Source organism: Phyllobates terribilis, unplaced genomic scaffold, assembly GCF_046119375.1.
Source record: "Phyllobates terribilis strain yellow unplaced genomic scaffold, ASM4611937v1 Scaffold_2__4_contigs__length_985480577, whole genome shotgun sequence".
Classification (NCBI taxonomy): Eukaryota; Metazoa; Chordata; class Amphibia; order Anura; family Dendrobatidae; genus Phyllobates; species Phyllobates terribilis.
The window spans coordinates 330,729,455-330,756,046 of record NW_027362762.1 but is presented as its reverse complement, the minus strand read 5'-3'; the positions used below and the strand labels follow the sequence as shown (position 1 = coordinate 330,756,046).

The window sequence follows — 26,592 nt, the reverse complement described above, 5'->3', positions numbered from 1 at the left end:
AGTGAGTGCAAGACACTGTGTCTTGTATGCCTCTCAAGGTCTCCGTCTAACCATTAGACGACCAGGTGTTGGGCAAAGCTGAAAATTAGATTCATCAGGGAAGATTACCTTGCTCCAGTCCTCTATGGTCCAATCCTTATGGTCTTTGGCAAACTTCAGCCTGGCTCTCCTTTGCTTTTCATTGATGAAAGGTTTTTTTCTAGCTTTACATGACTTGAGGCCTGCCTCTAGGAGCCTGTTACGAACTGTTCTTGCCGTGCACTTCACCCCAGCTGCCATTTGCCATGTCATCTGTAGGTCACTTGATGTCATCCTGCGGTTGCCGAGTGACATTCGAATAAGATGACGGTCATCCCGGTCAGTGGAGAGTCGCTTTCACCCTCTGCCGGTCTGTAGCTTTGTTGTCCCCAATGTCTGCAGCTTGACCTTGCTGTAATGGACTGCCGTCTTCGAAATTTTAAGGATGGAGGCAACATGACGCTCACTGTATCCCTCTGCTAGTAAAGCCAGAATTGAGCCCTTCTTTTCCTCACTCAAGTCTTTTCTTTTCAACTCCTTTGGCATGGTTAAAAGTTATTTTTTCATTCAAATTACTTTTGGGCTATTCCTAGCACTTGCTTTGCCATCCAGCTTGTCCTATTGCAAGAGGATTATGAAGACCACAGCAGTGTTTTTTATACTTTCCCTCGTTACATAAGATTTGTTTCAGGTGATCACCTAATCAGAAGCACATTAAGTAGAATAAGGTGTACTCTGGTTGGAATTCAACTGACACTGGAATGGAATGGCTGTCAGACATGTAGAGATGGTGATTTTTAGAAAACTGTGCAGTGGTCTCTTAATTTTTTCCAGAGCTGTATATACAGTATGTATATGTGCATGATCTAGCAATTATCTATTCTCAAATGAGTACCTTTTACTATTGGATGTATTTATAGTTTTTAGGCTATTTGTGGTAATTTTCCCTTTATCATGTTTTATATAATTTCATATTTAATAAAAATTATCTAAATTCATTCTGGTCATGTATCTTTTTGTCGGCTGCTCTATATGCAAAGGAGTAAATCCTGAGTGGTAAGAAGTATTAGATCTAGATAAAAATATGAAATTGTAACATTAAAGGGGTTGTCCACTACTCAAACAGCCTATTCTCAATCCCTACTTTTCCACTTGTAAAATAATAAGACCTCCGGTGCCATTCCAGCAATGTCGGCACTGGCTCCACCAGGGATCTGGTGACATTGTGATGCGATCCTTGTGGCCAATCAGCGCTGGCTTCACTCTCCCCGCTTTTGGACAAATCACATACATCCAGAGGAAGTCAGAGCTGCTGCTCTTTGTCCAGATGTATGTGATTTGTCCATGGGAGAGGAAAGTGAAGCCACCGCTGATTGGCTGCAGGGATCGCATCACAATATCACGCGATCCCTGGGAGAGCCAGTGCTGACTCTGCAGGATTGGCACCAGAGGAGAGTATATGTGTTATTATTTTACAAGGGGGAACATAGGTGTTGAGAAGGGGTTATTCGAGCAGTGGACAACCCCTTTAAAGGGATTTTACCAGTATTAAATATTACGTGTACCTGTTGGTTCAGGTAAAACAGAGCATTTTTTAAATTATAATCACTAAAAAATGTTTGTTTAATTATTCTTGCTAAATAGTTGTTATGAGCCCTCTGTGATTCTGTTGATTTGGTGTCAGAATATTCAACTAATGTATGCAGTACTGGTGAGTACAATTCCCATTAGTTGCCTGCACAATAGCAGAGATCTCTGCACCACATGCAGTGTCGAACTGGGGCGTCTGGGGCCCACAGGAGGAATTGATCCTCAGGGCCCACCCTACAGCTATATGCAAATACCTGTTAGCCGTTATCCCTGTTATAGTGGAGCGTCGACTGTAAATCACAAGCGGCTCCTGCACATATTCTGTGCGCCACTATAACAGGGATGTACAATTACGGTAGTTTGCATTAAAGGCGTTCTATGGTTAAAACAAGTTATCATCAATCCATGTGCTCCACAAAATAGGTGATAACTTATTGATCGTTTGGGTCCGAACACAGGTGTGTTTTCCAATTGGAAGAATGGGGAAGTTTTATCCCTGTCAGGACACTTATCCCCATTTTAAAATGCAACGGCAGGTGGGACATCTGACCGCAACCTCATTCATTCTCGTTGGGGCTTCCAGAAAAAAACAAGAACAGCTACTGATGGAATGAATGGATCAGTGGTCAAGTCGCACATAAGCTCCAGTCTAATGGGGATAAAAACTCCACATTCTACCAATCGGTGCAGGTCCCAGCATTCAGACCCCCACTAATCAATAATTTATCACTTATCCTGTGGAGAGGTGATTACTTGTATTCCGTGGAGAACCCTGCAAGTGCATCTTGTTCCAAGTATTGAATCACTAATGGAAATAAAGAATATTCTCCTAATTAATATCAGAGAGAACAAATGACCGCCATACACAACACAATCCACTATACCAACACCAATAATACCACATACAAGGGAGAAATACTGCCACACGATGACCAGACCACATATTACCACCACATAGTGACCGAATAATGCTACATACAAGGGAGAAATACAGTGACACCCGTGACCAGACCACATATTACCACCACATAGTGACTGAATAATACCACATACAATGGAGAAATACCACCACACCATGACCAGATATTAACAGCATATAGTGTCCAAATAATTCCCCATCCTTGCTCTCCCCCACTTCCATCATTGCTCTCCCCATCGCCATCATTGCTCTCCCCCACCTCCTCCATTGCTTTCCCCCATCCCCATCATTGCTCCTCCCCCACCTTCTCCATAATTGTCATATCTCCCCTACCTTCTCCATCATTGCCATGCTGTGACTCCCCCCGCCTCCTCCATCATCATTGCCATACCGTGACTCCCCCGCCTCCTCCATCATCATTGCCGTGTCTCCCCCGCCTCCTCCATCATCATTGCCATGCCGTGTCTCCCCCCGCCTCCTCCATCATCATTGCCATGCCGTGTCTCCCCCCGCCTCCTCCATCATCATTGCCATGTCGTGTCTCCCCCGCCTCCTCCATCATCATTGCCATGCCGTGTCTCCCCCCGCCTCCATCATCATTGCCATGCCGTGTCTCCCCCCGCCTCCTCCATCATCATTGCCATGCCGTGTCTCCCCCCGCCTCCTCCATCATCATTGCCATGCCGTGTCTCCCCCCGCCTCCTCCATCATCATTGCCATGCCGTGTCTCCCCCCGCCTTCTCCATCATCATTGCCATGCCGTGTCTCCCCCACCTCCTCCATCATCATTGCCATGCTGTATCTCCCCCCACCTCCTCCATCATCATTGCCATGCCGTCTCCCCCCCGCCTCCTCCATCATCATTGCCATGCCGTCTCCCCCCCCGCCTCCTCCATCATCATTGCCATGCCTCTCCCTCCTCCATCATCATTGCCATGCTGTGTCTCTCCCCCGCCTCCTCCATCATCATTGCTCTCCCTCTTCCCCAGTGTATTATTTAAAAAAAAACCACTTGCCTCTCTCCTCGTTCCCCTGCGGCATCCACGTTGCCGGCAACTTTCTCCCTGACGTAGGTGCGCGTTGTATGCTGACGTCATCAAGCCGCACGAGCCTGTGACAGGGAGATAACGTCAGGCAGGAAGCAGGGGATGGATCCCTCAGCTCCGTTGCCATTTCCCTCCTGTCAGTAGTGGAGCTGGAGGGATCGCTCCCTGCCCGCCGCACACGATGAGGGCAATCTGGCCATGGACCCCCGGAACCTGGGGGTCTGAGAAGCAGGCCAGATTGCCCTCATTATCAGCCGCACTGCAAGGGCCCCCCTGCACCTCTGGGCCATGTTAACCAATTGGCCCCCGTGCGTCCTGCTCAGGGGCCCGCCGAGGAACCGGGCCCACCAGAGAATTCTCTGATGTCCCGGTGCTCCAGTCTGACCCTGAACACATGTATACTGCAGGATCCAGGACTGTGTTACTGAGCATGTCTGACCAACAGCACTGGACACATTAGATGGGCGCCTAGATAGGTCCACCCGGGTCTTCTCGGCAATTATTTTGATTGTATCAAGCTATTGGGTTGCTGGTCTTCCTCTTCGCCTTGTTCCTTCTATTGTTCCAACTATGATGTTCTTCTCCAGTGAGTGCTCTCTTTGTATGATGTGTCCAAAGTGGGCAAGTCATAGCTTGGTGATCCTTGCTTCGGGTAACATGTCTGGCTTGATTTGTTCCAAAATTGATTTTGTTTGTTCTTGTCATTCATGGTTTTGACAACATCCTTCTCCAGCACCACATATCGTAGATGTCGCTTTGTCTGTCTCGTTTCTTTATCGTCCAGGTTTGGCATCCATATGTTACTACAGAAAAAAAACTAGACTACAAGCCTTGTCTGTATCACCAGTTAGTTAAAAGGAAAAAAGGGGTTTGGTACCGTGTTAGCCAGTTGAAAAAAGTTTGCTCTTAGTGAGAAAAACAAGATAATCTTGTAGTTATGATACTTTTTAATGACTAACAAAAATAAAATAAATGATGTTACAAGGCAAGCTTTCGGGACAACTTAGGTCCCTTCCTCAGGCATTGTATGACAAGATATATGTAGCATCGGTGTCTCTGCCTCCTGCTAGGCAGAGACGCCGTCCCTCTCACCTTCCTGTTCAGCGCGCGGCGTCCTCCTGCACTCCTTCCCTCGCTGCTGCCGGCGCGCGCTCCTTCCCAGGCACTGTGCTTAGGGCGCGCGCACGCGCTCCCCCTCTCTTAAAGGGGCCGCGCGCGTCGTCCTAAGGGGTCCCCGGCCAATTGCCGGAGGACTTCCCATATATAAGGCACCTCCTCCAAAATGGAGGTGCCTGAGCAAAGTTGTTTGCACTGTGTCTCACCTGTGCTTCAGCCCTCAGGTTCCGCTCCTAGCCTGACTTCTCGTCTTGCCTGCCAGCCTGTTACTTGCCTTGTCTGTTTGACCGCTCACCTGGGAGCTTCCACCAATTACCTGCCTGTTAACTGCCTCATCTGTCAGACCGCTCACCTGGGAGCGTCCACCAGTTACCTGCCTGATACCTGCCGCGTCTGTCTGACCTCTCACCTGGGAGCGTCCACCAGTTACCTGACTATTACCAGCCTCGTCTGTCAGACCGCTCACCTGGGAGCGTCCACCAGTTACCTGCCTGTTACATGCCTCGTCTGTCTGCCCGCTCACCTGGGAGCGCCCACCAGTTACCTGCCAGCCTGCCTGGAGACCCTGATGTCACTTGTTGTGACCATCTTCCTGGTAAAACCTATAGACTGCTACCTGCCCTGCTTTCTCGAACTGTATCCACCTGCCAGCTACCAGAGACTTCCACCTGCTTGCCGTGTCCATCCGCCATACCGGTCAGACCCAGCCATCTGACCTGTGGGAGCCACCTGCTCTCTTACAAGGTCGTCCCCAGAGTAGCACCTGGTCCCTCAGCCCGGATCCTCCCTGGTCACTGTGCCGTACGACCAGGGTCGGTTCGGGTGGATACTTAGTCACGCCCCTCTGGGTCCCTCCTTGCACCTCTGCACAGAGGTTCCACCACCCGGCCCCGTAACAATATATGAAGAAACACAAATATATGCACACAAAAAAAAGAGGAAAAGAAGATGCATGGCATAATAAATTGACATTTAAATAAACAAACAAACAAACTGAGCTTGGAGAGTGAGTCCTTAATTGGATTAGATTAGTTGTGTGAAAGTTTTATGGTCCCAATATCCATGTAAGATCATAGGCCTGGTGCCCTCACGGTCTCTGGAGCAGATTCCTCAGATTTTGTAGTGAGACATAAATCCTCCTGACAGATTTATTCCTGTGTGGAGGGTGCCAAAGACCCTAATCAGTTTGTATTCCCAAACTCTTCTGTGTTTTTGTGATTTGAGGTTGCCTTTTAGTATGACAATTTTCATATTGTTGATGTTGTGTCCTGGACCACAGAAATGTTTGGACACCGGTACATGTTGTTTTTTTTTTATCTGTAATTGTGTGGCGGTGAGATCTCATCCTTGCTCTGTTTCTGTCCTGTTTCTCCCACATAGAGACCCCCAGTAGGACATACAGTGCACAGAATTAAGTACACCACATTGGAAGAGGAACATGTGAATGTCCCGGGAATCTTATAGTCCTGCTGTGTGTTGGGAATATGTATCCTGTCTTTGGTCTCTACATGGGTGCAGGTTTTGCAGCTCTTCTTATTGCAAAGATAAGTCCCTCTTGGTGTATCTGAGGGCATTGAACTTCGGATCATGATGGTTCTTAAAGTTGGAGGTTGCCTGTAGCACAGCAAGGGAGGGTCTTTGAATATTGTTTTTAGTGGTCATCTTTGTTTAGGATGTGGTGACGTTTTTTAGCAGTTTTTCCAATGTGGTGTACTTAATTCTGTGCACTATGTCCTATTGGGGTTTTTTAGGTTTTGTTACTTTTGCACAGTAAACTGTTTTTACAAAAATAATTTTGCTTTTTCATCACAATCTTTTGAGAGCTGCAACTTTTTAATATTTTTTTGCCGACAGCTGAGTGAGGACTTGTTTTTTTTTTCCAAGATGAGATGATATTTTCAGTGATCTCATTGTTCACTACATAATGTTTTTTGGTCCTATTTTACTCCTTTTTTTACTTATTTATTTTGTTTAGGGGGTATGATGAAAAAATGGCATTTTTGCTGTATTTTTTTGTTTATTTAACCTGTATTTTCACTGTAAAAAAACTGACAGTTTTATAGTTCTGGTCATTAAAGATGTGGCAATACCAAATAGGTGTACTTTTTTGTCTTTTAATAGCAGAAAAAAAAACACATTTTTACTTAGTCCCTCGTCAGACTTGAATACTAAGTAATTTAATTGCTGGTCTAATGCACTGCAATACAAAAGATCTGTGAGTGAATCAAGAGTGCACCACAAATTTTACTCCAGTCCTAGATTGGAGTAAGATTTCTGGCATAAGGAACACCCACAGCTCGTCATTAATTAGATAAGCTGTGGCGTCACGCCCCTGCCACGCTTTCCCGTCCCACTTAGTTTGGTGCAGCTGGAAGAAAATTAGCGTGAAATCGCCAAAAGTCACAACATTTTTGCACTTTTCCGAGTTGTGCAAAAATTTAGCGAGTTTTTGATGTAATTTACACTTGAATTCTGGCTAAATTGCAGTGATGAATCGGGCAATAATGTTTGTACACAAAACGTTAAAGTCAGTATCGATTTTAATAATCTCCGTACGGGCCGAGTGTTCTTTATGTGAGAAGTGCCAGCAAATTGATCCCGACTTGATACCCAGAATCTTCAGTGATTAAAAAGGACCGGTCACCAGGTGAAAAGTAAACAGTTTTATTCCCGCTGCTCCCATTAATATTCTGTTGTTTTTTTTTGTTTTTTTTAATCTACCATATTATTCCAGAGATATGGGCCTTTTTATGTACGGCTACTTTTTATGGTCTCCACAAGGGGGCAGTGCTCACAGGAGTCTCTGAGGACGTGTCTACAGGCTGATCTCTATTATTGGGGTATGTGCACAGGTTAAGTATTTGTTGCAGACATTTCTGCAGGACAAATGCTGCATATAAAACCATGTTTTGATGTATGTTTTTTTTTTTTACCCCTTCATTAGAATGGATGAAAAAAATGCTGAAAGAATTGACATGCTGCAGGTGTGAATTTGCTCCAAATCTGCAAGGGAAAAAAAGCAACATGTGCTTGAGACTTCCTAAATCTCATTCACTTTGCTGGTAATAATAATAATAATAATAATAATAATAATAATAATAATTTTTATTTTTATAGTGCCAGCATATTCTGCAGCACTTTACAATTTTAGGGGGTACTTATACAAACAATACAGAATAAGTATATCTCATATCAAAAGGAGTGAGGGCCCTTCTCGCAAGCTTACAGTCTATGAGGAAATGGGGGAGACACAAAAGGTAAAATGTACATATATTGTATAATGCAGCCTTGATATACTAGATAGGATAAATAATAATACATGGACTGGTCGCCAGCCAGTATGTGTACAGTGCTGACTGAGGCTATTATGTGCATGGATGGTATGAACCTCAAATTGAAGATTTTAATATGGGGGAAAACTGGGATGGACAGATAGTGTGTGGAGGCGATACGCCAGTCTAAAGAAATGGACTTTTAGGGTCCGCTTGAAACTATGGGTATTGGGAATTGCTGATTGTTTGTCCAATAGGAGCGGTGTATAAGGAGAAAAGAAGGGGACCTAGGACTGATCCTTGAGGAACCCCGACAGTAAGGGGAAGGAGAGAGGAGGAGGAGCTGGCAAAAGACACAGAGAAGGCGCGGTCAGAGAGATAAGAGGAGAACCAGGAGAGAACAGTGTCCTTGAGGCCAATAGTGCGGAGCATAGTGAGGAGGAGCTGGTGATCCACAGTGTTGAATGCTGCAGAGAGATCCAGGAGAATCAGCAGGGAGCAGTGACCAATAGATTTAGCTGTTAGTAGATCATTAGAGACTTTAGTGAGGGCAGTTTCAGTGGAGTGTAAAGAGCAGAAACCGGATTGTAGAGGGTCAAGAAGAGAGTTGTCTGAGAGATAGCAGATTAGATGGGAATGGACTAGGCGTTCCAGGAGTTTAGAGATAAAGGGAAGATTGGAAACAGGTCTGTAGTTGGCCGTGCAGTTCTGGTCGAGGGATGGTTTTTTAAGTAATGGATGTATGCTGGCGTGTTTAAAAGAAGAGGGAAAGATACCAGATGAGAGGGAGAGGTTGAAAATTTTAGTTAGGTGAGTGGTGACAGCTGGAGAAAGGGACTGAAGGAGATGTGAGGGAATAGGGTCACTGGTGCAGGTAGTGGGGCGAGAAGATGCAAGGAGCCTGATCACTTCATCTTCTGTGACTGGTTCGAAGTCAGAAAGTGACCAAGATACAATGTGGGGGGGGTTGTTAAAGTAGGTTTGTTTGGAGAGGTGAAGGGCAGAGCTATATGTTTTCAGCATAAATTTATAATGGAGGAAATCTTCGGGCAGATTTGATTTTCTCCAGTTGTTCAGCACATCTAGAGCACCGCTGGAGAAGACGTGTTTAAGGCGTGTGCCATGGTTGTCGCCGTCTATGCCGAACTGTTCTTTGTGTAGGAGGTGCGGCTTCATCCAGGGTGCATAGCATTATTTCGTTATAATGCTTCAATGCAGATGTTACTGTAAAATGCTTTGGTTTTTGTGCGATGAAAATGCGAAGTGCGCTCGTACCCTTACACAGGAACGCTTGTAAAGACTATGAATATTAGCATTAAAGGGGTTTTCCCAGGATCAAAAGTTAATTTTAAAAATTGTCTGTGTCTGATAGTGTACGGAACATACCACAGCTCCTGGGCAGGGGAGGACGCAAAAGACAATACAGACATTACAGTACTGGGATCACAGAGGATTCATTTTGTGAGGTAAAACACTTCACTGGCTGTTTTTAAACAATATTTTACCTCATAAAATGAATCCTCTGTGATCCCCTGCTGTAATGTCTGTATTGTCTTTTGCGTCCTCCCCTGCCCAGGAGATGTGGTATGATCAGACTGTGTTCCGTACACAGTTAGACACAGCCAATATTTTAAAATGAACGTTTGTTCGTGGGAAAACCCTTTTAAATAAAAGTCGGCTATATCTGGAACTGAATGGCGGATATTTAAAAACAAAAAGCACTCCTGGCTTTGGCATACAATCATTGACACAAAATAGTGATGTGTGAATGAGGCTTAAGGCGAATCCATAGGACTGCAGTAATCCCCTGCATTCTGGACAGTGTGTGACTGAGCCCCAACATCCAGAGTGATGAAGAGCTGGTACCACATGGCATTAATGGCGCAGCCTGTGTGGAGACTAGACCACCTCTGGCCTAACATTATAGGGGCCCTGGCTGCCATAATGGGGGCAGGACTGAGAACAGATTCCCATGTACATTACATGTGGTGTTCTAGGACCGTAGATAAATATACATGTATATGAGCACAGGGCGGATATATATATATATATATATATATATATATATATATATATATATATATATGTATGTATGTATGTATATGTGTGTATAGTGTGCAGGACTCTGCTGCCTGCTCTCCCTCTCCTGTCACCTGGGATTGTCTTTTTGATAAAGTTAGTTGAAGGCACCGGTCACATGACGTGTCACTTGGCGGAAGCAGGAAGCTGGCGGAGCCGGAGTGACGTCACGCCCGGATTTAGGAGCCGCCAGCTGTGGCCCCATGGAGATATCGGCCCTGTTAGCTGGAAGGCGAGTGCGGGGCGGGATAGGGCAGGTAATGCGCCGTCCTGTGGCAGCACATGGAAGTGCAGCCCCGGTGCTCACGCATAGAGTACCGTGTCCTATCAGTCACAGCGTGTGGGAGTCCAGACCAGTGCTGACAGCCCTGGACCTGTGCAGTATCTGGGGAAATCCTTCATTAATGCTGGGACCCCCGAGTCCTCCATGCCCCCCCTTTGCACAGTAACTGCATTCTAATCCTCATGGGGGTCTTTGTAGGGATGCTTCCAGCTTTCCTTTCTCCTATAGATAGATGACTTTACCCCTTGTAATAAATTGTTTTACCCACCATGACTGATCCTCCATGAAGAGAATACTCAGGTAACTCTGATCTGTCACCGACACATCAGTGGGGTCTGAGATATTAGACCACTACCACTACTATCCATGAGAGGATGGCTGAAATAGCCCTCCAGGGTGGCAGCGGGAAGGGCATCGTTTAGGGTGAGCGCCCTCGCTGATTGCTCAGTGAGGATCTCCTGGGCCGGGCACCATACAGTGCAGTCTCCTAAGAGTTTGGGGGCTTCTCAGTGGACACAGCTGCACCCCTTGTTTATTAGTGCGGGATCGGTGTGATGGCCGGGGCCTGTTATATCATGAGTGTCCTCTTAGCATTAGCATCTTGTAAGATTTCCAGTAATGAAGATTCCAGTCTTCACAGCGTCCGCCAATGTGATCGCCTGACATGTCTATGATGTGAGATTGGAGGAGGATTCCCCCTTTAACCAGACCGAGATGTAGGTGTGATCAGACTGGTGCCATAGTAGTTATTATTGGAAAGCTCCGCCATGGTACACATACACGTCCAGATAACTCATCAGCCTGAGTAGTTATTGTATTGTGTTCTAGCACTGAACCCTTTATAGACCTGTCACCACACAACAAAAACTGAATATATTGTTAAATAGATTTCTTAGGTATGATGAGGCCGGTGTACTTACTTTGAAAATCCATGGCAGAACAATTGTATAAAACTTTTTGAAAGTTTTCTCATCTGTCATTAAGATGAGAATGTTATCAGTCTAGCTATTGCTGGACTCAAACAATGCTCAACATAATATATATGCATTATACTGCCATTTTATCCTGAATTTTCAAAGTTATTTCACCAACCTCATCAGGTCTGAGAGATTTATGTTATAATGTATGCAGTTTGTGTTGACAGATGTGCTTTTAGAGGATCTGTCACCTCCCCTGACAGTTCTGTCTTTCACCTTTTCTTACAGCTCTGCATTGTGTTGTTCCTTTGTTATCCCTCCTGGTAATGTATCAGTAAATTGACAATTGCAATTTGTGGTGTGTTCCTCTCTAATCTTGGCTGATTGTGTAGGGAGCAGACAAATAAAGCTGCACTCTGTAACAATATCAAATGTAAACATGATATATATGAAATTTGAATTGCATTACTGCTCTAGATAATGGAGCTGCTTCGCACATGTTTGCTGCTATAGTGTTAGAGTGCAACTTGTTGCTTATGTATAGAGATGGCTACTCTTAGTTCGCACCTGTACACACCAGTTTTCTGTTTGGAGTGAGGGTCAGTCTTTTGTTATTTATATACAGGCTCTATGACCCAGCACTCCACCCAGCAGCCCATGGCGGTTTTAATTATAGCAGGATCTTACCTACCCATATAAATGCAGGCTTCAGCCTAGGAGAGTGTTCACATTAGATAGGTTCCTAGTAACAGGACATCGCCTTGTCGTTTGCTGCACGAATTGGTCAAATTATGTGCTAAGCATCTCCATTTTTTCCTATTATCTAGAGCAGTAATGTAATTCATATTTAATATATTTCATGTTTACATGCTATATTACTGCAGAGTGCAGCTTTGTTAGGTATAGAGAGGGCCACTCTTAGTTTTCACCTGTACACACGGTTTCTGATTGGGTAGGCCCACCCTGTTTACAAGAGGTATGGTAGCCCCCCAGATGTCAATTTGTTTCTGAAATGTTCAGCGGGAATAACGAAGAGCATTCTCTATCTGCCATAAGCAATTACTGCTTCTCACACTTCGGAGGATGCTACAAAGTGTCATTTCTGGCCATCCAGAAATAAATGCTTTCCATGGATTTAATTACTGACCTATAAATGACTGGAAAACAATTGCCTGGCTTCCAAGCTAATTGTTATTCCGCCAGCACGCGAGAAAGCTGCTCTGCCAGCGGAGTGCGGTGTTAATTAGTCAGCCGCCTCATTGTGGCACTCCCTGGTGGTGACGCTGCTCCTCCAGGATCTAGTTCCTCATAATTAGCTGGAGTCACAGGAGACATCCAGGCATTGTTTAGCCTCGTAGCACCAAGAGAACATGTGTGATGAGGTCGGTGTGCTCCTTTACTGGCTTATTATGGACAGTCTGTAGGTGTTAATCCTAGTATATACTGTATGTTGAGGTGACTGCTTCTTCGTATGTCTGTAGTATCAGGGTGGAGATGCTTATTTCTCTGTTCCTTACTGATCAGGCTATAACAACCTCTAGCAAGTTTATCTTGTCACTGACTAAGCATGTTTTCGTAGCTGCTGTGACGTCAGTGATCATGTTTTTCCTCTTCTACACAGTTAAAGGGATGATCCTGGACTTGGATATTGATGACCTACCGTATATCCTTAGGATAGGTAATTACCATCAGACTGATGGGGGTCCGACACTCCTACCAATCAGCTGTTATCTGGTCCCTCGGTGGCCGGATGTAGATAGTATACAGATATGAAATACCCCAGGTCCATACGCCGTTTAGTGGCCATTCTTGGGTGCTGCTGTTCAGCTTCCATTGAAGTGAACATGTTATCAGGATGTTCTGAATCTTGTCTTCCTCTGTCAGAAGCCCGGCTGGGTTTGATCTTCCTGCTCTTCATATATTGCTATGACCGCATGGAGATCTCCTCCAGAGATGGAACGTGTGCTCTCTTTGACGTCACATTGTATAGATTACTGTCTATTAGTCTTAAGTCTTCCATGTGAAATGTACATGTGCTGTCCGATATTGTTTTTTGTACATGTACCTGTAGAGTTGAATGGATCTATTCACACATGCATTAAAATCACAGATCCGTGAGACTCAGAGCAGCTCCTATTCTGATCCATGTTTGCAGATCAGACTCTACCATGTAAGTCAATGGGGATTTTGCGGATCTATAGCTCAGTGATCAATTTTAACAAAAACTTGACTTTCAAGGGACTGTTTATTGGTGGAAGCACGCACACCTCTTCTTTGAAAACAAAAGGTATTAGAAAAAGAAGCGACTAGGATGACACCTGAGAATAAAAATCAGTCCGTTTCTCTTGGATGGTAGCACACACATGTGTGAATGCAGCCTTATAAATACTTTTACATACCTACTATTGGTAGAGTCCCTTCCTTAATGCTGATCTATAATTCCTAGTTGGACACTTGTTGTCCCAGTGAGTGCACACAGGAGCGGTTACTGCCAGGTACAGGATGGAAGTCATTGATTTACCCCACCATTATGCTTCTCTAGTGATCGATGTCTGTAAATACTGCAGAGGACACGTGTGGGAACTGACGTCTTGGTTGCTATAATACAACACGCAAAGTGACGCGTATATTAATATGCCAATATAGTCTCTGTCGCCTATTCATTGTCTTGTTCCACTGAAATATGTGAATAAAATGAGTGTTACCATCACTTATCAATATATCTTGTATTAGCTAAAACAAATAAGTCAGGAGAGCTGACTGGTCCATTCTAAGTAAAAAGCTATTGTATGATTGTGCCAGAAGTTTAAGAAACTTGGATTGTGTGTTGAGGTTTTTGAACCTAATAGAAAAGCCCTAAACTTCATACTACCCTCTATGAAATCAGAATTAAAGAGCGTCTAGAGATCCAACTTTGTGGGAATAGTTTGGGCGGGCTTTTCTGTTCCCGATGACAGTGCTCCAATGGAGAAAGCAAGGTCCATAAAGGAAGGGTTGGGTGAGTTTGATGAAGAAGAACATGACTCAACCCCATCAAACACCTTTGGAATGAACCAGAATGCTCATTGTGAGCCAGGACAGAGGCTTTCAACATCAGGGTCTGAACACAGAATTGTTCTTCTGAATGACAGGGTATATATTCCGCCATACATACTCCAATATCTTCTAGACAGCCTTCCCAGAAGAATGCAAGCTGTTTTGGCTGCGAAGAGAAGACAGATTCCTTACTAATACATATGTATTTCCATTGGGGTGTCATAAATGTTCCTGTAGGTGTTATGAGTAGATTTTCCAATTCTTTGGTCTATATAGTGTATAAATTAATAAATTCAGTGACCAGTGGCAGCCCACATTGTCAGGAGCACATTGCCCGAGCTCACAAGGTCAGGGTGATAGATTATAGTCCCATTGACTACTGTGCGCTTTACATGATAGGATCTCGCCATGCCGGATATTACCTGCAGTTCTGTAACCTGGCTTATTACCGTGTGCTGTTCATGATTACCCTGGAAATCAGCGTTCACATTTCTCTCTGCTCTCTTGTACAGCTATACCGGAAGACTCCAGATAAGAAGTTAGTGTGTGCGGATACCCATGAATCTCCGCTTGTAGCACAGACACCGATGTGGGTAGAATAACGGCATTTCAAGATGAGTCAAGACAAAGGAAAATATGACTTTTACATTGGGCTCATCCTGGCAATTAGCTCAAGCATTTTTATCGGAGGCAGCTTTATACTGAAGAAGAAGGGGCTGCTGCGGCTGGCAAGGAAGGGCTCTATGAGAGCAGGTATGTAATGGATTGTGCACATGGCACTGCTGTATTCTCAGATTTCTGACCAATCACACCGAGCTTAAAGATGATGACATTGGTCTGACTTTGCCATTACAACCACAGATATATTATTAGCTTACAGACAATTCTTCTCTTCTTTATGATCATCCTGAAAAAACCCTTCCCTATATTTGTTTTTTTTTTTCTGACATTTTTCAGCTGCTGTTTGCACTTTACATCCATGGTCATTTCCCGACTGATTTTTCCTAGTCCTATCGGTTTTCTGTCAGATGAGGCAGATTTCAATCAGTTAGCCATTTGCAGACACTAATTTAGTTGTAGATGGGACAGAAATGTGTCAGATATTTGTACACTTGAAAAACACTTCCGCTGGGTGGTTCTGCCACTCCTTTCCTTTATTTCTTGAACCAGTTTAACCCCTTTACTACACGGCGACTTTTTCGTTGTTGTTTTTTATTCCCCGTCTTCCAAAAGCCATAACTTTTTATATTTTTCAGGCCATATAGCCGTATAATGGCTTGTTGTGTTTTTTTTTTCGGGACAAGTTTTACTTTTGAATGACACCATTCATTTTACCACATAGTATACTAGAAAAGGGAAAAAAATTTCATTGTTTTTTGGGTATTTTTTTTTTTACCATGTTCACTATATGGTAAAACTGAACTGCCATATGATTCCCTAACGTTTTCATTTTTCAGGATATGGGGCTGATTAAGGGATTCATTTTTGCGCCCTGTACTGACTTATCTAATGATACCATTTTGGGGTAGATACAATGTTTTGATCGCCTATTATCTTTTTTTATTGCAATGTTGCGGTGGCCAAAAAAACGTAATTCCGACATTTTGATTTTTTTCTAGTTATGCAGTTTACCAATCAGATTAATTTATCTTTTATATTTTGATCGGACATTTCTGAATACAGCGATACCAAATATGTGTATTATTATATATATTTTTTTAATAGTTTTATTTCTAATTGGCAAAAGGTGGGTGATTTCATCATGGATACCCTAGCAACATACCCAATGGGCAACATCATTAAAAATAAACTCTCGACAGGTTTTTAGACTTTTAACGAATGTATGTAAAGCATCTTTAATATTGATTACAGCTATACCTTTGTATTGTAAGTTAGTTTCTTGGCGCTGCACTTACAGCTCTCCGGCCTCCTTCCTCCAGTCAATGACTGACAGGTCACTCTTCTCTGACCTTCTCCACAGCCAGAGATCATGCGAGGCGCTATCATTCATGGTGGTAGTGAAAGCGTAGTGAGGTCCTGATGACGTTGCAGGAGCCGGACTTTCGATCTGAGCATGCGCCACCCTTAGGAATGACTGTGCCTGCACGAGATCTCAGGCGAGGGAGAAAGTTACACAGAAGAGTGATCTGTCATGCACTTACAGGAGTCCAGGGCCGGGTGGGAGGTAAAAAAGTGCGAGAGGATGGAGACCTGTAAGGCTAAGCCCCCCTGCACCTGAGCTCATTTGCAAAGACGTTCTCTGTTTTCTAGAAATCCATCAGCGATACGGATTTACAATACAAAGGTATGGACATTAGTCAATATTTCAGATGTATACATAGATGACGATAGTTTAGGGTCTAGCAACCTGCTGACAGCTTCCTTATAAGCCACGCTTCCACAAGTAGATTTCTGCCCATTACTACCATACTAATGCCTGCCGACACTATAATAAGTGTATCAGGCTTTTTTGCATGAGCCGTAGCATGAATGATCTTTTAATGCAATTGGTCAGACCTCATGCAGTTTGCATATTATTGGCTGCACATTCACTGTTCACATTAGGCAATGTGCTGGGTCTGCTAGCAATCATAAAAGATGCCAAGGAACCAGTTTTTGCTTATTCATTAGTTGATCTCTGCCATGTTTGATGGGCCAGTGATTAGGAACTGTTCGAACAATTATCGGCCCACATAAAAGGGCATTAAACTGCATTGTCACCATGTAGCTGAATCACCGTTGCGCTTGTTAACAAAGCAGTAACTTTAGGCAAGAACCACAGAGTGAGCACAGGAAACGCTTTCCTATAGATTTCCTATTGATGATGAAATGGGTGCTTCACTGTAATACTAATATGATGTTGTATTGTTTTCTATAGGTCAAGGCGGCCATGCGTATCTGAAAGAGTGGCTGTGGTGGGCAGGACTCTTATCAAGTAGGTATCTAAAGAAGCCAATAAATGACTGCAGCCTCCTTATGTTTCCTTGCATTCGCCATTCTGCATACTTTATAATTATTGTGCTGCTTACACTTGTGTTTTTTTTCTTTCCTTCTTCCAGTGGGAGCAGGAGAAGTTGCAAATTTTGCCGCATATGCTTTTGCACCGGCGACACTTGTAACTCCTCTAGGAGCTTTAAGTGTTTTAGTCAGGTAAGCTGCCCATAAAGCAATATTCTTAAATTATTGAGTTGTGATTGTTGTGTCACAGTGGTTTTCTTTATGCTTTTGTTAAAAAAAAGCCTTTTCACATTCGACACTGGTGGCAAATCGTACTTCAGAGTTTTTTTTTCTTTTGGCCCGTATAAACATCCAGGCTAGTAAAGTTGCTGTGTTGTTCCATTAATATATAAAACCTCCTACTTTATGATAAGATTAACAGAAAAATCTGTAAAATATGTGCTTTGTAACAGCTGTGTGTCTTCCTGACCGGTTGCCTATCTCGGACTCTGTGGCTGAAACCTGCAGCTTGTGTGCATTACCCCATACCCCCCACATTGTAGGGTTGGGCATCAGCAGCGTCTTCAGGTGGTGGTTCAGATAACTGCTTTTCTTCAGGGTCACTGGAGGAAACTAGGATGTAAATTCATGGGATGCATCAAATCACATTAATGACAATTATCTGCTCGCACAGCTCCTCTTATCACACCTGACCATCCTGCCAAAAGGTTGGAATGTTATTATTAGACCAAAATGTGATTTTCATTGATTTATCCCACATTACATTAGTCTTTCATCATTGTCATGTGTCTTTATCATCCCTAACAATTCTCAGTTTGAGAGCCACACTTGCTTGGGCGTACTTAGTGCAGGTTTTGGTTGAAAAGGAGATTATTTGCAGTACCTGGCAGTGGCCACTAGACAGTGTATGGAGCTGGGATATTCTGCTGTGTATACACTAATTACATCCCACCAGAGCTGATACCTACTGATCGTTGGGGGTGCCATGTGTAGGACTTCCACCAACCTGATACCAATGACTTGTTATACATAGATCATCAATATACTGTGCTGGAAAACTCCTTTAAATCTCATTGTCTCCTGAGTAAGACAGTCTATATAATATAGTTGCATTGAGTCTCTTGCCAGTGTTTATCCTTTTACTGGGTTGTTGATATCTTCTCTTTCATATTTCAGTGCCATCTTGTCCTCATATTTCCTAAGTGAAAAACTAAACCTTCATGGAAAAATTGGATGTTTGCTGAGTATATTGGGATCAACAGTAATGGTCATTCATGCCCCTCAAGAAGAGGAGATTGAAAACTTAAATGAAATGTCCATCAAGTTAGCTGATCCAGGTACAGTAAATTTTTAGTGCATAGTATATATTGTAGTGGTCTTTATAGCCATTCATAAATTTATACTGTAGCTTGCGAAAGTATTCACCCCCCTTGGCATTTTTCGTGGTTTGTTACCTCACAATTCGTAATTTCACAGTTTTTTGTGAAGCAAACAACAAATAGGACAAAATTACTGAAAACTTCAGGGTGTATAACTATTCACCCCCCTAAAGTCAGTACTTTGTAGAGCCTCCTTATGCTGCAATTACAGCTTCAAGTCGCTTTGGATAAGTCTCTGAGCTTTCCACATCTTGTCACTGGGATTTCTGCCCATTTCTCAAGGCAAAACTGCTCCAGCTCCTTCAAGTTAGATGGTTTTCTCTGGTCAACAGCAATCTTCAAGTCTGACCACAGATTCTCAATTGGATTAAGGACTGGACTTTTACTAGGCCTCTCCAAAACATTTACTTATTTCCCCTTATATCACTCGAGTGTTGCTTTAGCAGTATGCTTTGAGTCATTGTCTTGTTGAAAGGTGAACCTCCATCCCAGTCTCAAATCACTGACAGACTAAAACAGGTTTTGCTCAAGAATATCCCTGTATTTCGCACCATCCATCTTCCCCTCAACTCAGACCATTTTTCCTGTCCCTGCTGCTGAAAAACATCCCCACAGCATGATGCTGCCACCACCATGTTTCACTGTACGGATGGTGTTCTTGGGGTGATGAGATGTGTTGGGTTGGTGCCAGACATAGGGTTTACTTTTGTGGCCAAAAAATTCAATTTTGGTCTCATCTGACCATAGCACCTTCCTTCATACATTGGGGAGTCTCCAACATGTCTTTTGGCAAACTCCAAAACGAATCATACAAATTTTGTGTACGTAAAGGCTTTTTCCTGCTCCCTCTGCCATAATGGGCACCTTTTATGGAGTGTACGGCTTATTGTGGTTGTATGGACAGATACTCCAGTCAAAGATTGGGAACTCTACAGCTCCTTCAGGGTTACCTTTGGTCTCTGTGCTGCCTCTCTGATTAATGCCCTACTTGCCCAGGCTCAGAGTTTTGGTGGGCAGCCCTCTCTTGGTAGGTTTGTTGTGGTACCATGTTCTTTCCATTTGATGATAATGGATTTGATGGTGCCCGGGGGATCATCAGAGATTAGGATATTTTTTTTATAACCCAACCCTGTACTTCTCAACAACTTTGCCCCTGACTTGTGTGGAGATCTCCTTGATCTTCATAGTGTTGTTTGGTTAGTGGTGCCTCTTGCCTAATGGTGTTGCAGACCCTGTGGCCTTTCAGAAAAGTTGTGTATATACTGACAGACCATGTGACACTTAGATTGCACACAGGTGGACTTCCTTTCACTTAGCATGTGACTTAGAAAATTAATTGCTTGCACCAGAAGTTTTTAGGGGCTTCATCGCAAAAGGGGTGCATACATATGTGCATGCCAATTTTTTGTTATTTGGCCCCATAAATTTAATTTATGCCTATATTTTTCTCCCTTCACTTCAACAATTTAGACTATTTAGTGCTGATGCATCACACACAAATCGGATTACGAAAATATTTAAACATAGGCTGTAATGTAACAAAATAGGTAAAAAGCCAAGGGAGGTGAATACTTTCACAAGCCACTGTACATAGAAGACAGAAACATACTCCTCTCATTGTAATAGAAGCTGCACACTGGGCAGGTATGGAGCAAACTCTTTTCTCCATTGTATGACATTTTGTAAAGCATTTAGCACAGACCACAGTCACTCTGCTCTATATCTGCAGGGGAAGGAAATATATGGCATATTCTGTAATGACTGTGCAATGTTAACTGTAAATGTGTAGCTGTACGTCCTATACATTGAGCTCCATAGGTTGTAAACTGAGAGTATTGATACTTGTAATACATCTCACTTTCATTCTTCTCCATTTACTAATCTCCTAACTACTGTACTAGTGCAATTATTATGTTTGCTATGACAATATCAACAAGAGTCATGGCGTTGGTTTATAATGGATCCATGATAGCTATGCTTTTCCAGACTAATGCCAGGGCTGGGTAATATTGGAAAAAAATTAAAATCTTGACCCAAGTGCTATACTTAGGATCACTTAAGAACTATCATTCCACTTTCTAGTCCGATATTCTATGAAATAGCAAAAACTGATGTTAGAGTTGGAAGGGACCTCCAGGGTCATCGTGTCCAACCCCCTGCTCAATGCAGGAGTCACTAAACCATCTCAGACAGATGTCTGTCCAGCCTCTGTGCTTGGCTATGATACATGCTATGTATATATGCTATGCTTGGCTGCATAATATATTTTTTAACTGATGCATTTTGTGTATAATCCTGCAGCATGACTTATAGAGAGAGGTGAAAGACCAGGATTTAGCAATCTTCTATATTGCAGTTGATGGAGGAGGAAAGTCACAGGGGCTGTGGCACAGAAGGGAGCACTTTTGAGTGGATTAACCATTGCGTTCCCTTATGGACAGTGGAAAAAAAAAACATAGTTTAATGATATGGCAAGGGATTATGGTTGTGATTAGCCTGGCGCCACCCCGGGCGGCCTCTCCCCACACAGATTTAGTTGATTTTCAGGCGGCTACCCATGTCCGAGAGAAGTGCAGGGAGAAGGGGACAATGTTAGACAAGTCTTATATCTCCCTATAGCTCCCAGCCAGCTCTTTAAACTATACTTTCCGACATTTCCAAGAAAAACTTACCTGGCTGCAACTGTGCAGCCAGGCTGATTAATGCTGTCTGTGGTTCGAAGAGCATGAAGCTACTGACAGGTTCCTTTTAAACTCTTACATCAAGTATATGCCCTGCCTTGACTTGTTAATAAGAGGTTACCTAACTGCCTTTTGTTTATTTTGTAGGTTTCTTACTTTTTGCTACAGGCGTGATCATTGTGTCACTTATCCTAATCTTTGTGGTTGCACCAACCCATGGCCAGTCCAATATACTAGTCTATATCTCCATATGCTCTGTGATTGGAGCACTGTCTGTCTCATGCGTGAAAGGATTGGGAATTGCTATTAAGGGACTGTTTGCTGGAGAACCCATTCTGAAGAATCCCTTGTCCTGGATCCTATTTATAAGCCTTATTGTGTGTGTAAGCACTCAGATTAACTACCTAAACAGAGCTCTGGACATATTTAACACCTCATTAGTGACGCCGATTTACTATGTATTCTTCACCACCTCAGTGCTTACTTGTTCTGCAATTCTATTCAAGGAGTGGCAGCATATGTCTGCCAATGACATGATTGGCACTTTCAGTGGTTTTATGACCATTATCATTGGAATATTTTTACTGCATGCCTTCAAAGATGTGTCTCTTACCCTATCGAACCTGCCAGTCTCTCTACGAAAAGAGGAGCGGCTCCTGAACGGAAGCCTGTCTACCAACACATATGAGCACTTGAACGGTGACGAGGAGAGCCACCTTTGTGACACGGACATGCAGATGAATGAGAGCACTGCTTCTCGGCGTAACGGAAGTCTAACAACGTTTTAAAGTGCAAAAAATACGTTCTTCACTGCCAGCAAAACCGCCACACAATCAGATACTGTCCTGATGAGTTACTGGGTGAATATTTTAATTGCCTTTGCCATTTTGCTCAATGACTTTAAATAAACGTTTGCCTTCCGTGTAGCTGTGGGCACCATCCTCCTGTTCTGAACGAATAGGATAGCGTGTACAAAACCAATGTAAAGGAAATATTCTGTAAAATTGCTAAACCAAAATGTTTTCATATTCTGAAGCTATGCCACTAAAAGTATTTCAATGGGGTTTTCACTAGTTTTGTGGTCGATTTGAATGTCGTGTCTTCATTTGCAGTTTCTGAATCAGAAGTAGAGCATCACCTTTACATCACGGCTTTATTATCCCTAACCCAAGTGGGGCCAGAGCAGTATATGATCTATCCACTGGAGATCCATTCCACTTCATCAGTGTCTTTAAGGGGATATTTCATAGTAAAAAAAAAATGATTGAAATTGCTTTTTTTTGTGTGCAGTAGACATTACCACCCTGGATGAGTCTAGCGCTTGCGGAGCGCTCAGTGGCACAGCATGTTGTGACTTGTTAGCCACCACTCTAGGAAGACTGTAGTATACATGATGGAGGCAAATCTGCTTTAAGGTGAACTATCAGTGATTAATGCAGAATTGCACTGCTCTTATTCCTCCTTTTGATTTCTTCACCATAGACACTGAACTATGTGTCGTCTGACAAAATAGTTCAAGTTTTCAGAAGAACCTGGATGAATCAGTATTTGATTGATGGCCTATGACCTAGATATGACACTTATGAGGCCATACCAGCTCCTTCTGAAAGTGCAGTAATCTATTTTTACCATTGGGTAAGGCTAGCTGGAGCGAGCCTGCGGCAACCGCGATTTTAGATGTGGCTGAAGTTTTAAAATTGTAGAGCCCAGTCGTTTTAACCACAAAATTGCAATCAGCCATAGCTTTGCAGGTGAAACGGCTGTTTTCTACCAAAATGATGCACACGCTTAACAGGGCTAGGTAAGCTGCTAAAGATTTTAAATGGACTGTATTGTTTTTTTTTTTTTTACCCCGTCTGTACCACCCTTTCTGCACTTACCCTTCATTTTTATAGCTAAATATCAGACTATTTTCACTTGAATGGTTTTGCGGATCTCGGCAAGTTTGCATATCATTAGCAGAATGAATTTTTCTTTTTATTATTCCCCCACTGTGTAGACAATCATTTTAACATTTTTTTTTTGTTGGACCAATTAGTGTGCAGATTTATTTTGCCTTATACCTTCATTTTCATTTGTTTTTAGTTTGAGCATGGTAAACTGTACATAACTTTTAAGTTTTGCTCTAAAATATGTTGCACTGAAATTTTAATTGTATATAAATATATGGGTACATTTTGGCTCTGGATGCAAAATGCTGTAGATTTCCGTCTTCTGTATGTTAGATTTTGCTGCAGTTGTACAAAAGGGAGTGGGTAAATACTATTAAATTGTAAAACATAACTTATTTTGAAATAAAATCTTTCAGAATCAACTTGAGAGATAGTATTTTTTTTTTTATTTAAGTAGAATGATGCTTGTATTTGATAAATGCTAGCAGTTATCAGCCATAATAACCACATTACTGATCACAACACAAACGTATGGGGTATCTACAGTGCAAGATAATTGTGAATGAGTGTTGTTAAAAACAATAATTTCATGATTATCTTGAGTAGTAAACAGGCTGCCAACCAGCTGACGAGCGAGCAAAACACTTATCAGGTGAAACAATCTCTGGTGCAGTACAACAGATCGTTATCGGCAATGCATCGTCCGGTGTAAACTCGCATTGCAGCCTATGTGCACTGAGTGATCTATTACCGACACTCAATGTGCAGTTTGCTTTGGTCTGCCTGTGTAAACAGGCATTTAAAAGACCAACTTATTGTGCTGCAGGTCGATGCATTTAAAATCACTTTCTCGTAGTCTTCATTGGGGGACACAGGAACCTTGGGATGTACGCCCACCAGGAGGCTGACAGTAAAATATCCAACTTAAGAAAAAAAAGTCAACTCCTCCCCAGCAGGCTACACCCACCTACTGACATTATTTAGTTAGTGAGAAAAGCAGTAGAAAAAGCAGAAACAATTTTTTTTCTTAACATACACACGCCCAATGAGGCAACATGAACAAAAGGGAGGGTACTGTGTCCCCAAATGAAGGCTACGAGAAAGGGATTTTACGTTAAGTACAAAAATCCTCTTTTTCTCTGGCGCGTCAATGGGAACAAAGGAGCTATGGGACATCCCAAAGCAGTCTCTAGGGTGGTTAAAATATATAAATGTGTAAGCCGGATTCTTCAGGAGGTAACCCGAGCAACTGCTGCTTGTACCGCCTTAGTGCCCAGATTTGCATCCTCTGAGGTGAAAGTGTGAACCCTGTAGAATTTAGAGAAAGTGTGAATGGAGGACAACACAGCAGCCTTACTGCTGCAAGGTAGATGCCTGATGGCAAACAGCCCTGGAAGCCCCTACTACCAGGTAGAATGAGCATGACCCCTGGCGGAGGAGCTTTCTTATTGGTTTTTATAAGCTTTTAGAGTGGCAGAGCGAATCCAGTTGGCAATGGTTGTCTTAGAGGCAGAAAGACCTTTTCATTCCTGATGGACCTTGCTAATTAGGGAATATGAACATATGAAGGACGCAGTCACCTTCATGTAGTGACGCACCGCTCTGACCAGATTCAAACAGTGTAAGGGTGCTTTTACATTGCGTCTTGTCAGACGTTCCTTGTTCTCGTCGGTGATTACGTCCGAACCCCTCGCAAAACTGGATTCGGGCAATAGACTATAATGGTGCCAACAGAGGTAACGTGTGCTCTGTCGTGCATCATTTTCGGGTGTATATGCCTACTGGAGGCAGACAGAGAGAGTAGACTGTGTCTGGGTGTCCGTCTCCAATAGGTACACATGCCCGAAAATGATGAATGACAGAGCACACGTTCACTCTGTCGGCATCATCACAGTCTATGGCCCTATCAGCGCAAACGCCCGAATCCCATTTTGAAGGGATTTGGACGTAAGTCCCGACGGGACTAAGGAATGTGTGACAAGATGCAATGTGGAAGCACCCTAAAGATTTCTCTGCAGGATTAGAAGGAAAAATGCAGAAGGAATGATGAACCATCTCTTCGTTAAAGTGGAAAGAAGAAACCACTTTAAGAAGGCACATAGGCGCCTGACACAACACTACCTCGTCCGGGTGAAGAACAAGAAAGGGAGAGCGGCAGCACAGAGGCGCCAGTTCTGATAGTAGTTATAGTAATCAGGAATGTCACCTTCCAGGAAAGCCAGTGTGGAAATGCTGTGGAATGGTTCAAAAAAAGGACACTGTAGAACACCAAGCACCTGGTTAAGATCCAAGGGAGGCTAGCAAGGAAGAACAGAGTGGGCCATACCCTGAAGTAAAGTCCTGACTAGAGGTCGTTAAAGCTTTTGGAATAGAATGGACAGGGCCAGGTCCTGGTCCCTGAGAGAGCTGAGGGCTAAGCCAGACTCAAGTCCTGACTGAAGGAAGATACCTCATGACATTCGCACCACTGGAAGTAAGCCCTCCAGGTACAATGGTAGATACAAGACGAGGATGGTTTCTGAGCCTTGATCATGATCTGTACAACCCGATCGGCAAAGGCTCAAGATTTTAGAACTGAGCTTCAAAAGCCACGCCATTAAACTGAGCAACTAAGAATATGGGTTTGAGAGGACCTATGGAGAGTAGGCCTGGTCCTTTGAAAGTCTTCACAGAATGTGTGCGAGGAGGTTGACCTATTATCTGCCAGCAACCGAGCAGAGAGACTCCATCCTGAATTGGTGTAGGCAGACATACTTGTACAGCAGTTTTAAGTCCAGAATGGGTTGGACTAAACCGTCCCATGCCAGGGACGACAAAAAGGTTTGCATAAAAGTCTTTTGTACCGTTCCTGGATAGGAAACAGAACAGTGTCACGGGTGGGAACTGGAGGAGCAGTGGAGCCTGGAGGGACCCTCAGAATGGAGAATGAAAGCTGAAGATGGAAAAAAAAAAAAAGGAAAAAAGACGACTGGACAAATGTCGTGGGGATGGGCTGCAAGTTTGCACAGCGGTATGTGGGGAGAAGATCGATCCACTAGCCTGTCCTGAAGATTGGATGCTGGATTCATCACCATCCCTGATCCGTGTTCAAGAAGATGATAATCTGCTATTTCTTAACTCCATGCACGAACCGGACTCTGGGAGCGAGACAGTCAGGAGAAAAAGGGCAAGGACTGCCCGCACCAATGCCATAATGCCGACTGTTATGAGAAGAAAAGGTCTTCCCATCCAAACAATAGGATACAGATTGACCTCTGGCAGAACTGTGCTCTCTATCCTTTGGGTTGGGAAAACCGAATAGCTCATCCTCCTCTCTTGCCCTACCTGCGAAGATGAGAAAATGAGAAAAAATAAAGTACATCATTTTGGCAAAAAAACGGTCTGGAGCTCCAGACCCATGTCTGAC

The 26,592-nt window shown here is 43.3% G+C and overlaps 1 protein-coding gene across 4 annotated transcripts; it reads left to right on the top strand.

Moving 5' to 3' along the window:
- The first annotated feature begins 10,139 nt into the window (after positions 1–10,139).
- NIPA2 (NIPA magnesium transporter 2) lies at positions 10,140–23,474 on the top strand. Of its 4 annotated transcripts, none has more exons than XM_073664521.1 (6): positions 10,140–10,272; positions 14,789–15,029; positions 17,155–17,211; positions 17,336–17,426; positions 18,411–18,571; positions 21,442–23,474. In XM_073664521.1, the coding sequence occupies exons 2-6, from the start codon at positions 14,891–14,893 to the stop codon at positions 22,080–22,082; spliced, it is 1,089 nt and encodes a 362-aa protein (XP_073520622.1). In that variant the 5' UTR covers positions 10,140–10,272; positions 14,789–14,890; the 3' UTR covers positions 22,083–23,474. The 4 variants fall into 4 exon arrangements, with proteins under 4 accessions (XP_073520622.1, XP_073520623.1, XP_073520624.1 ...); XM_073664522.1 differs by having other exon boundaries at positions 10,152–10,297; XM_073664523.1 differs by lacking the exon at positions 10,140–10,272 and adding an exon at positions 12,504–12,622.
- Positions 23,475–26,592: the final 3,118 nt, after the last annotated feature.

Excerpts from the sequence above, each read along its gene's own strand:
- NIPA2 (XM_073664521.1), top strand. The coding sequence starts at position 14,891 with ATGAGTCAAGACAAAGGAAAATATGACTTTTACATTGGGCTCATCCTG. Across the intron at positions 17,427-18,410 it reads GCTTTAAGTGTTTTAGTCAG|TGCCATCTTGTCCTCATATT; the intron begins GTAAGCTGCCCA and ends TTCATATTTCAG. Across the intron at positions 18,572-21,441 it reads CATCAAGTTAGCTGATCCAG|GTTTCTTACTTTTTGCTACA; the intron begins GTACAGTAAATT and ends TTTATTTTGTAG.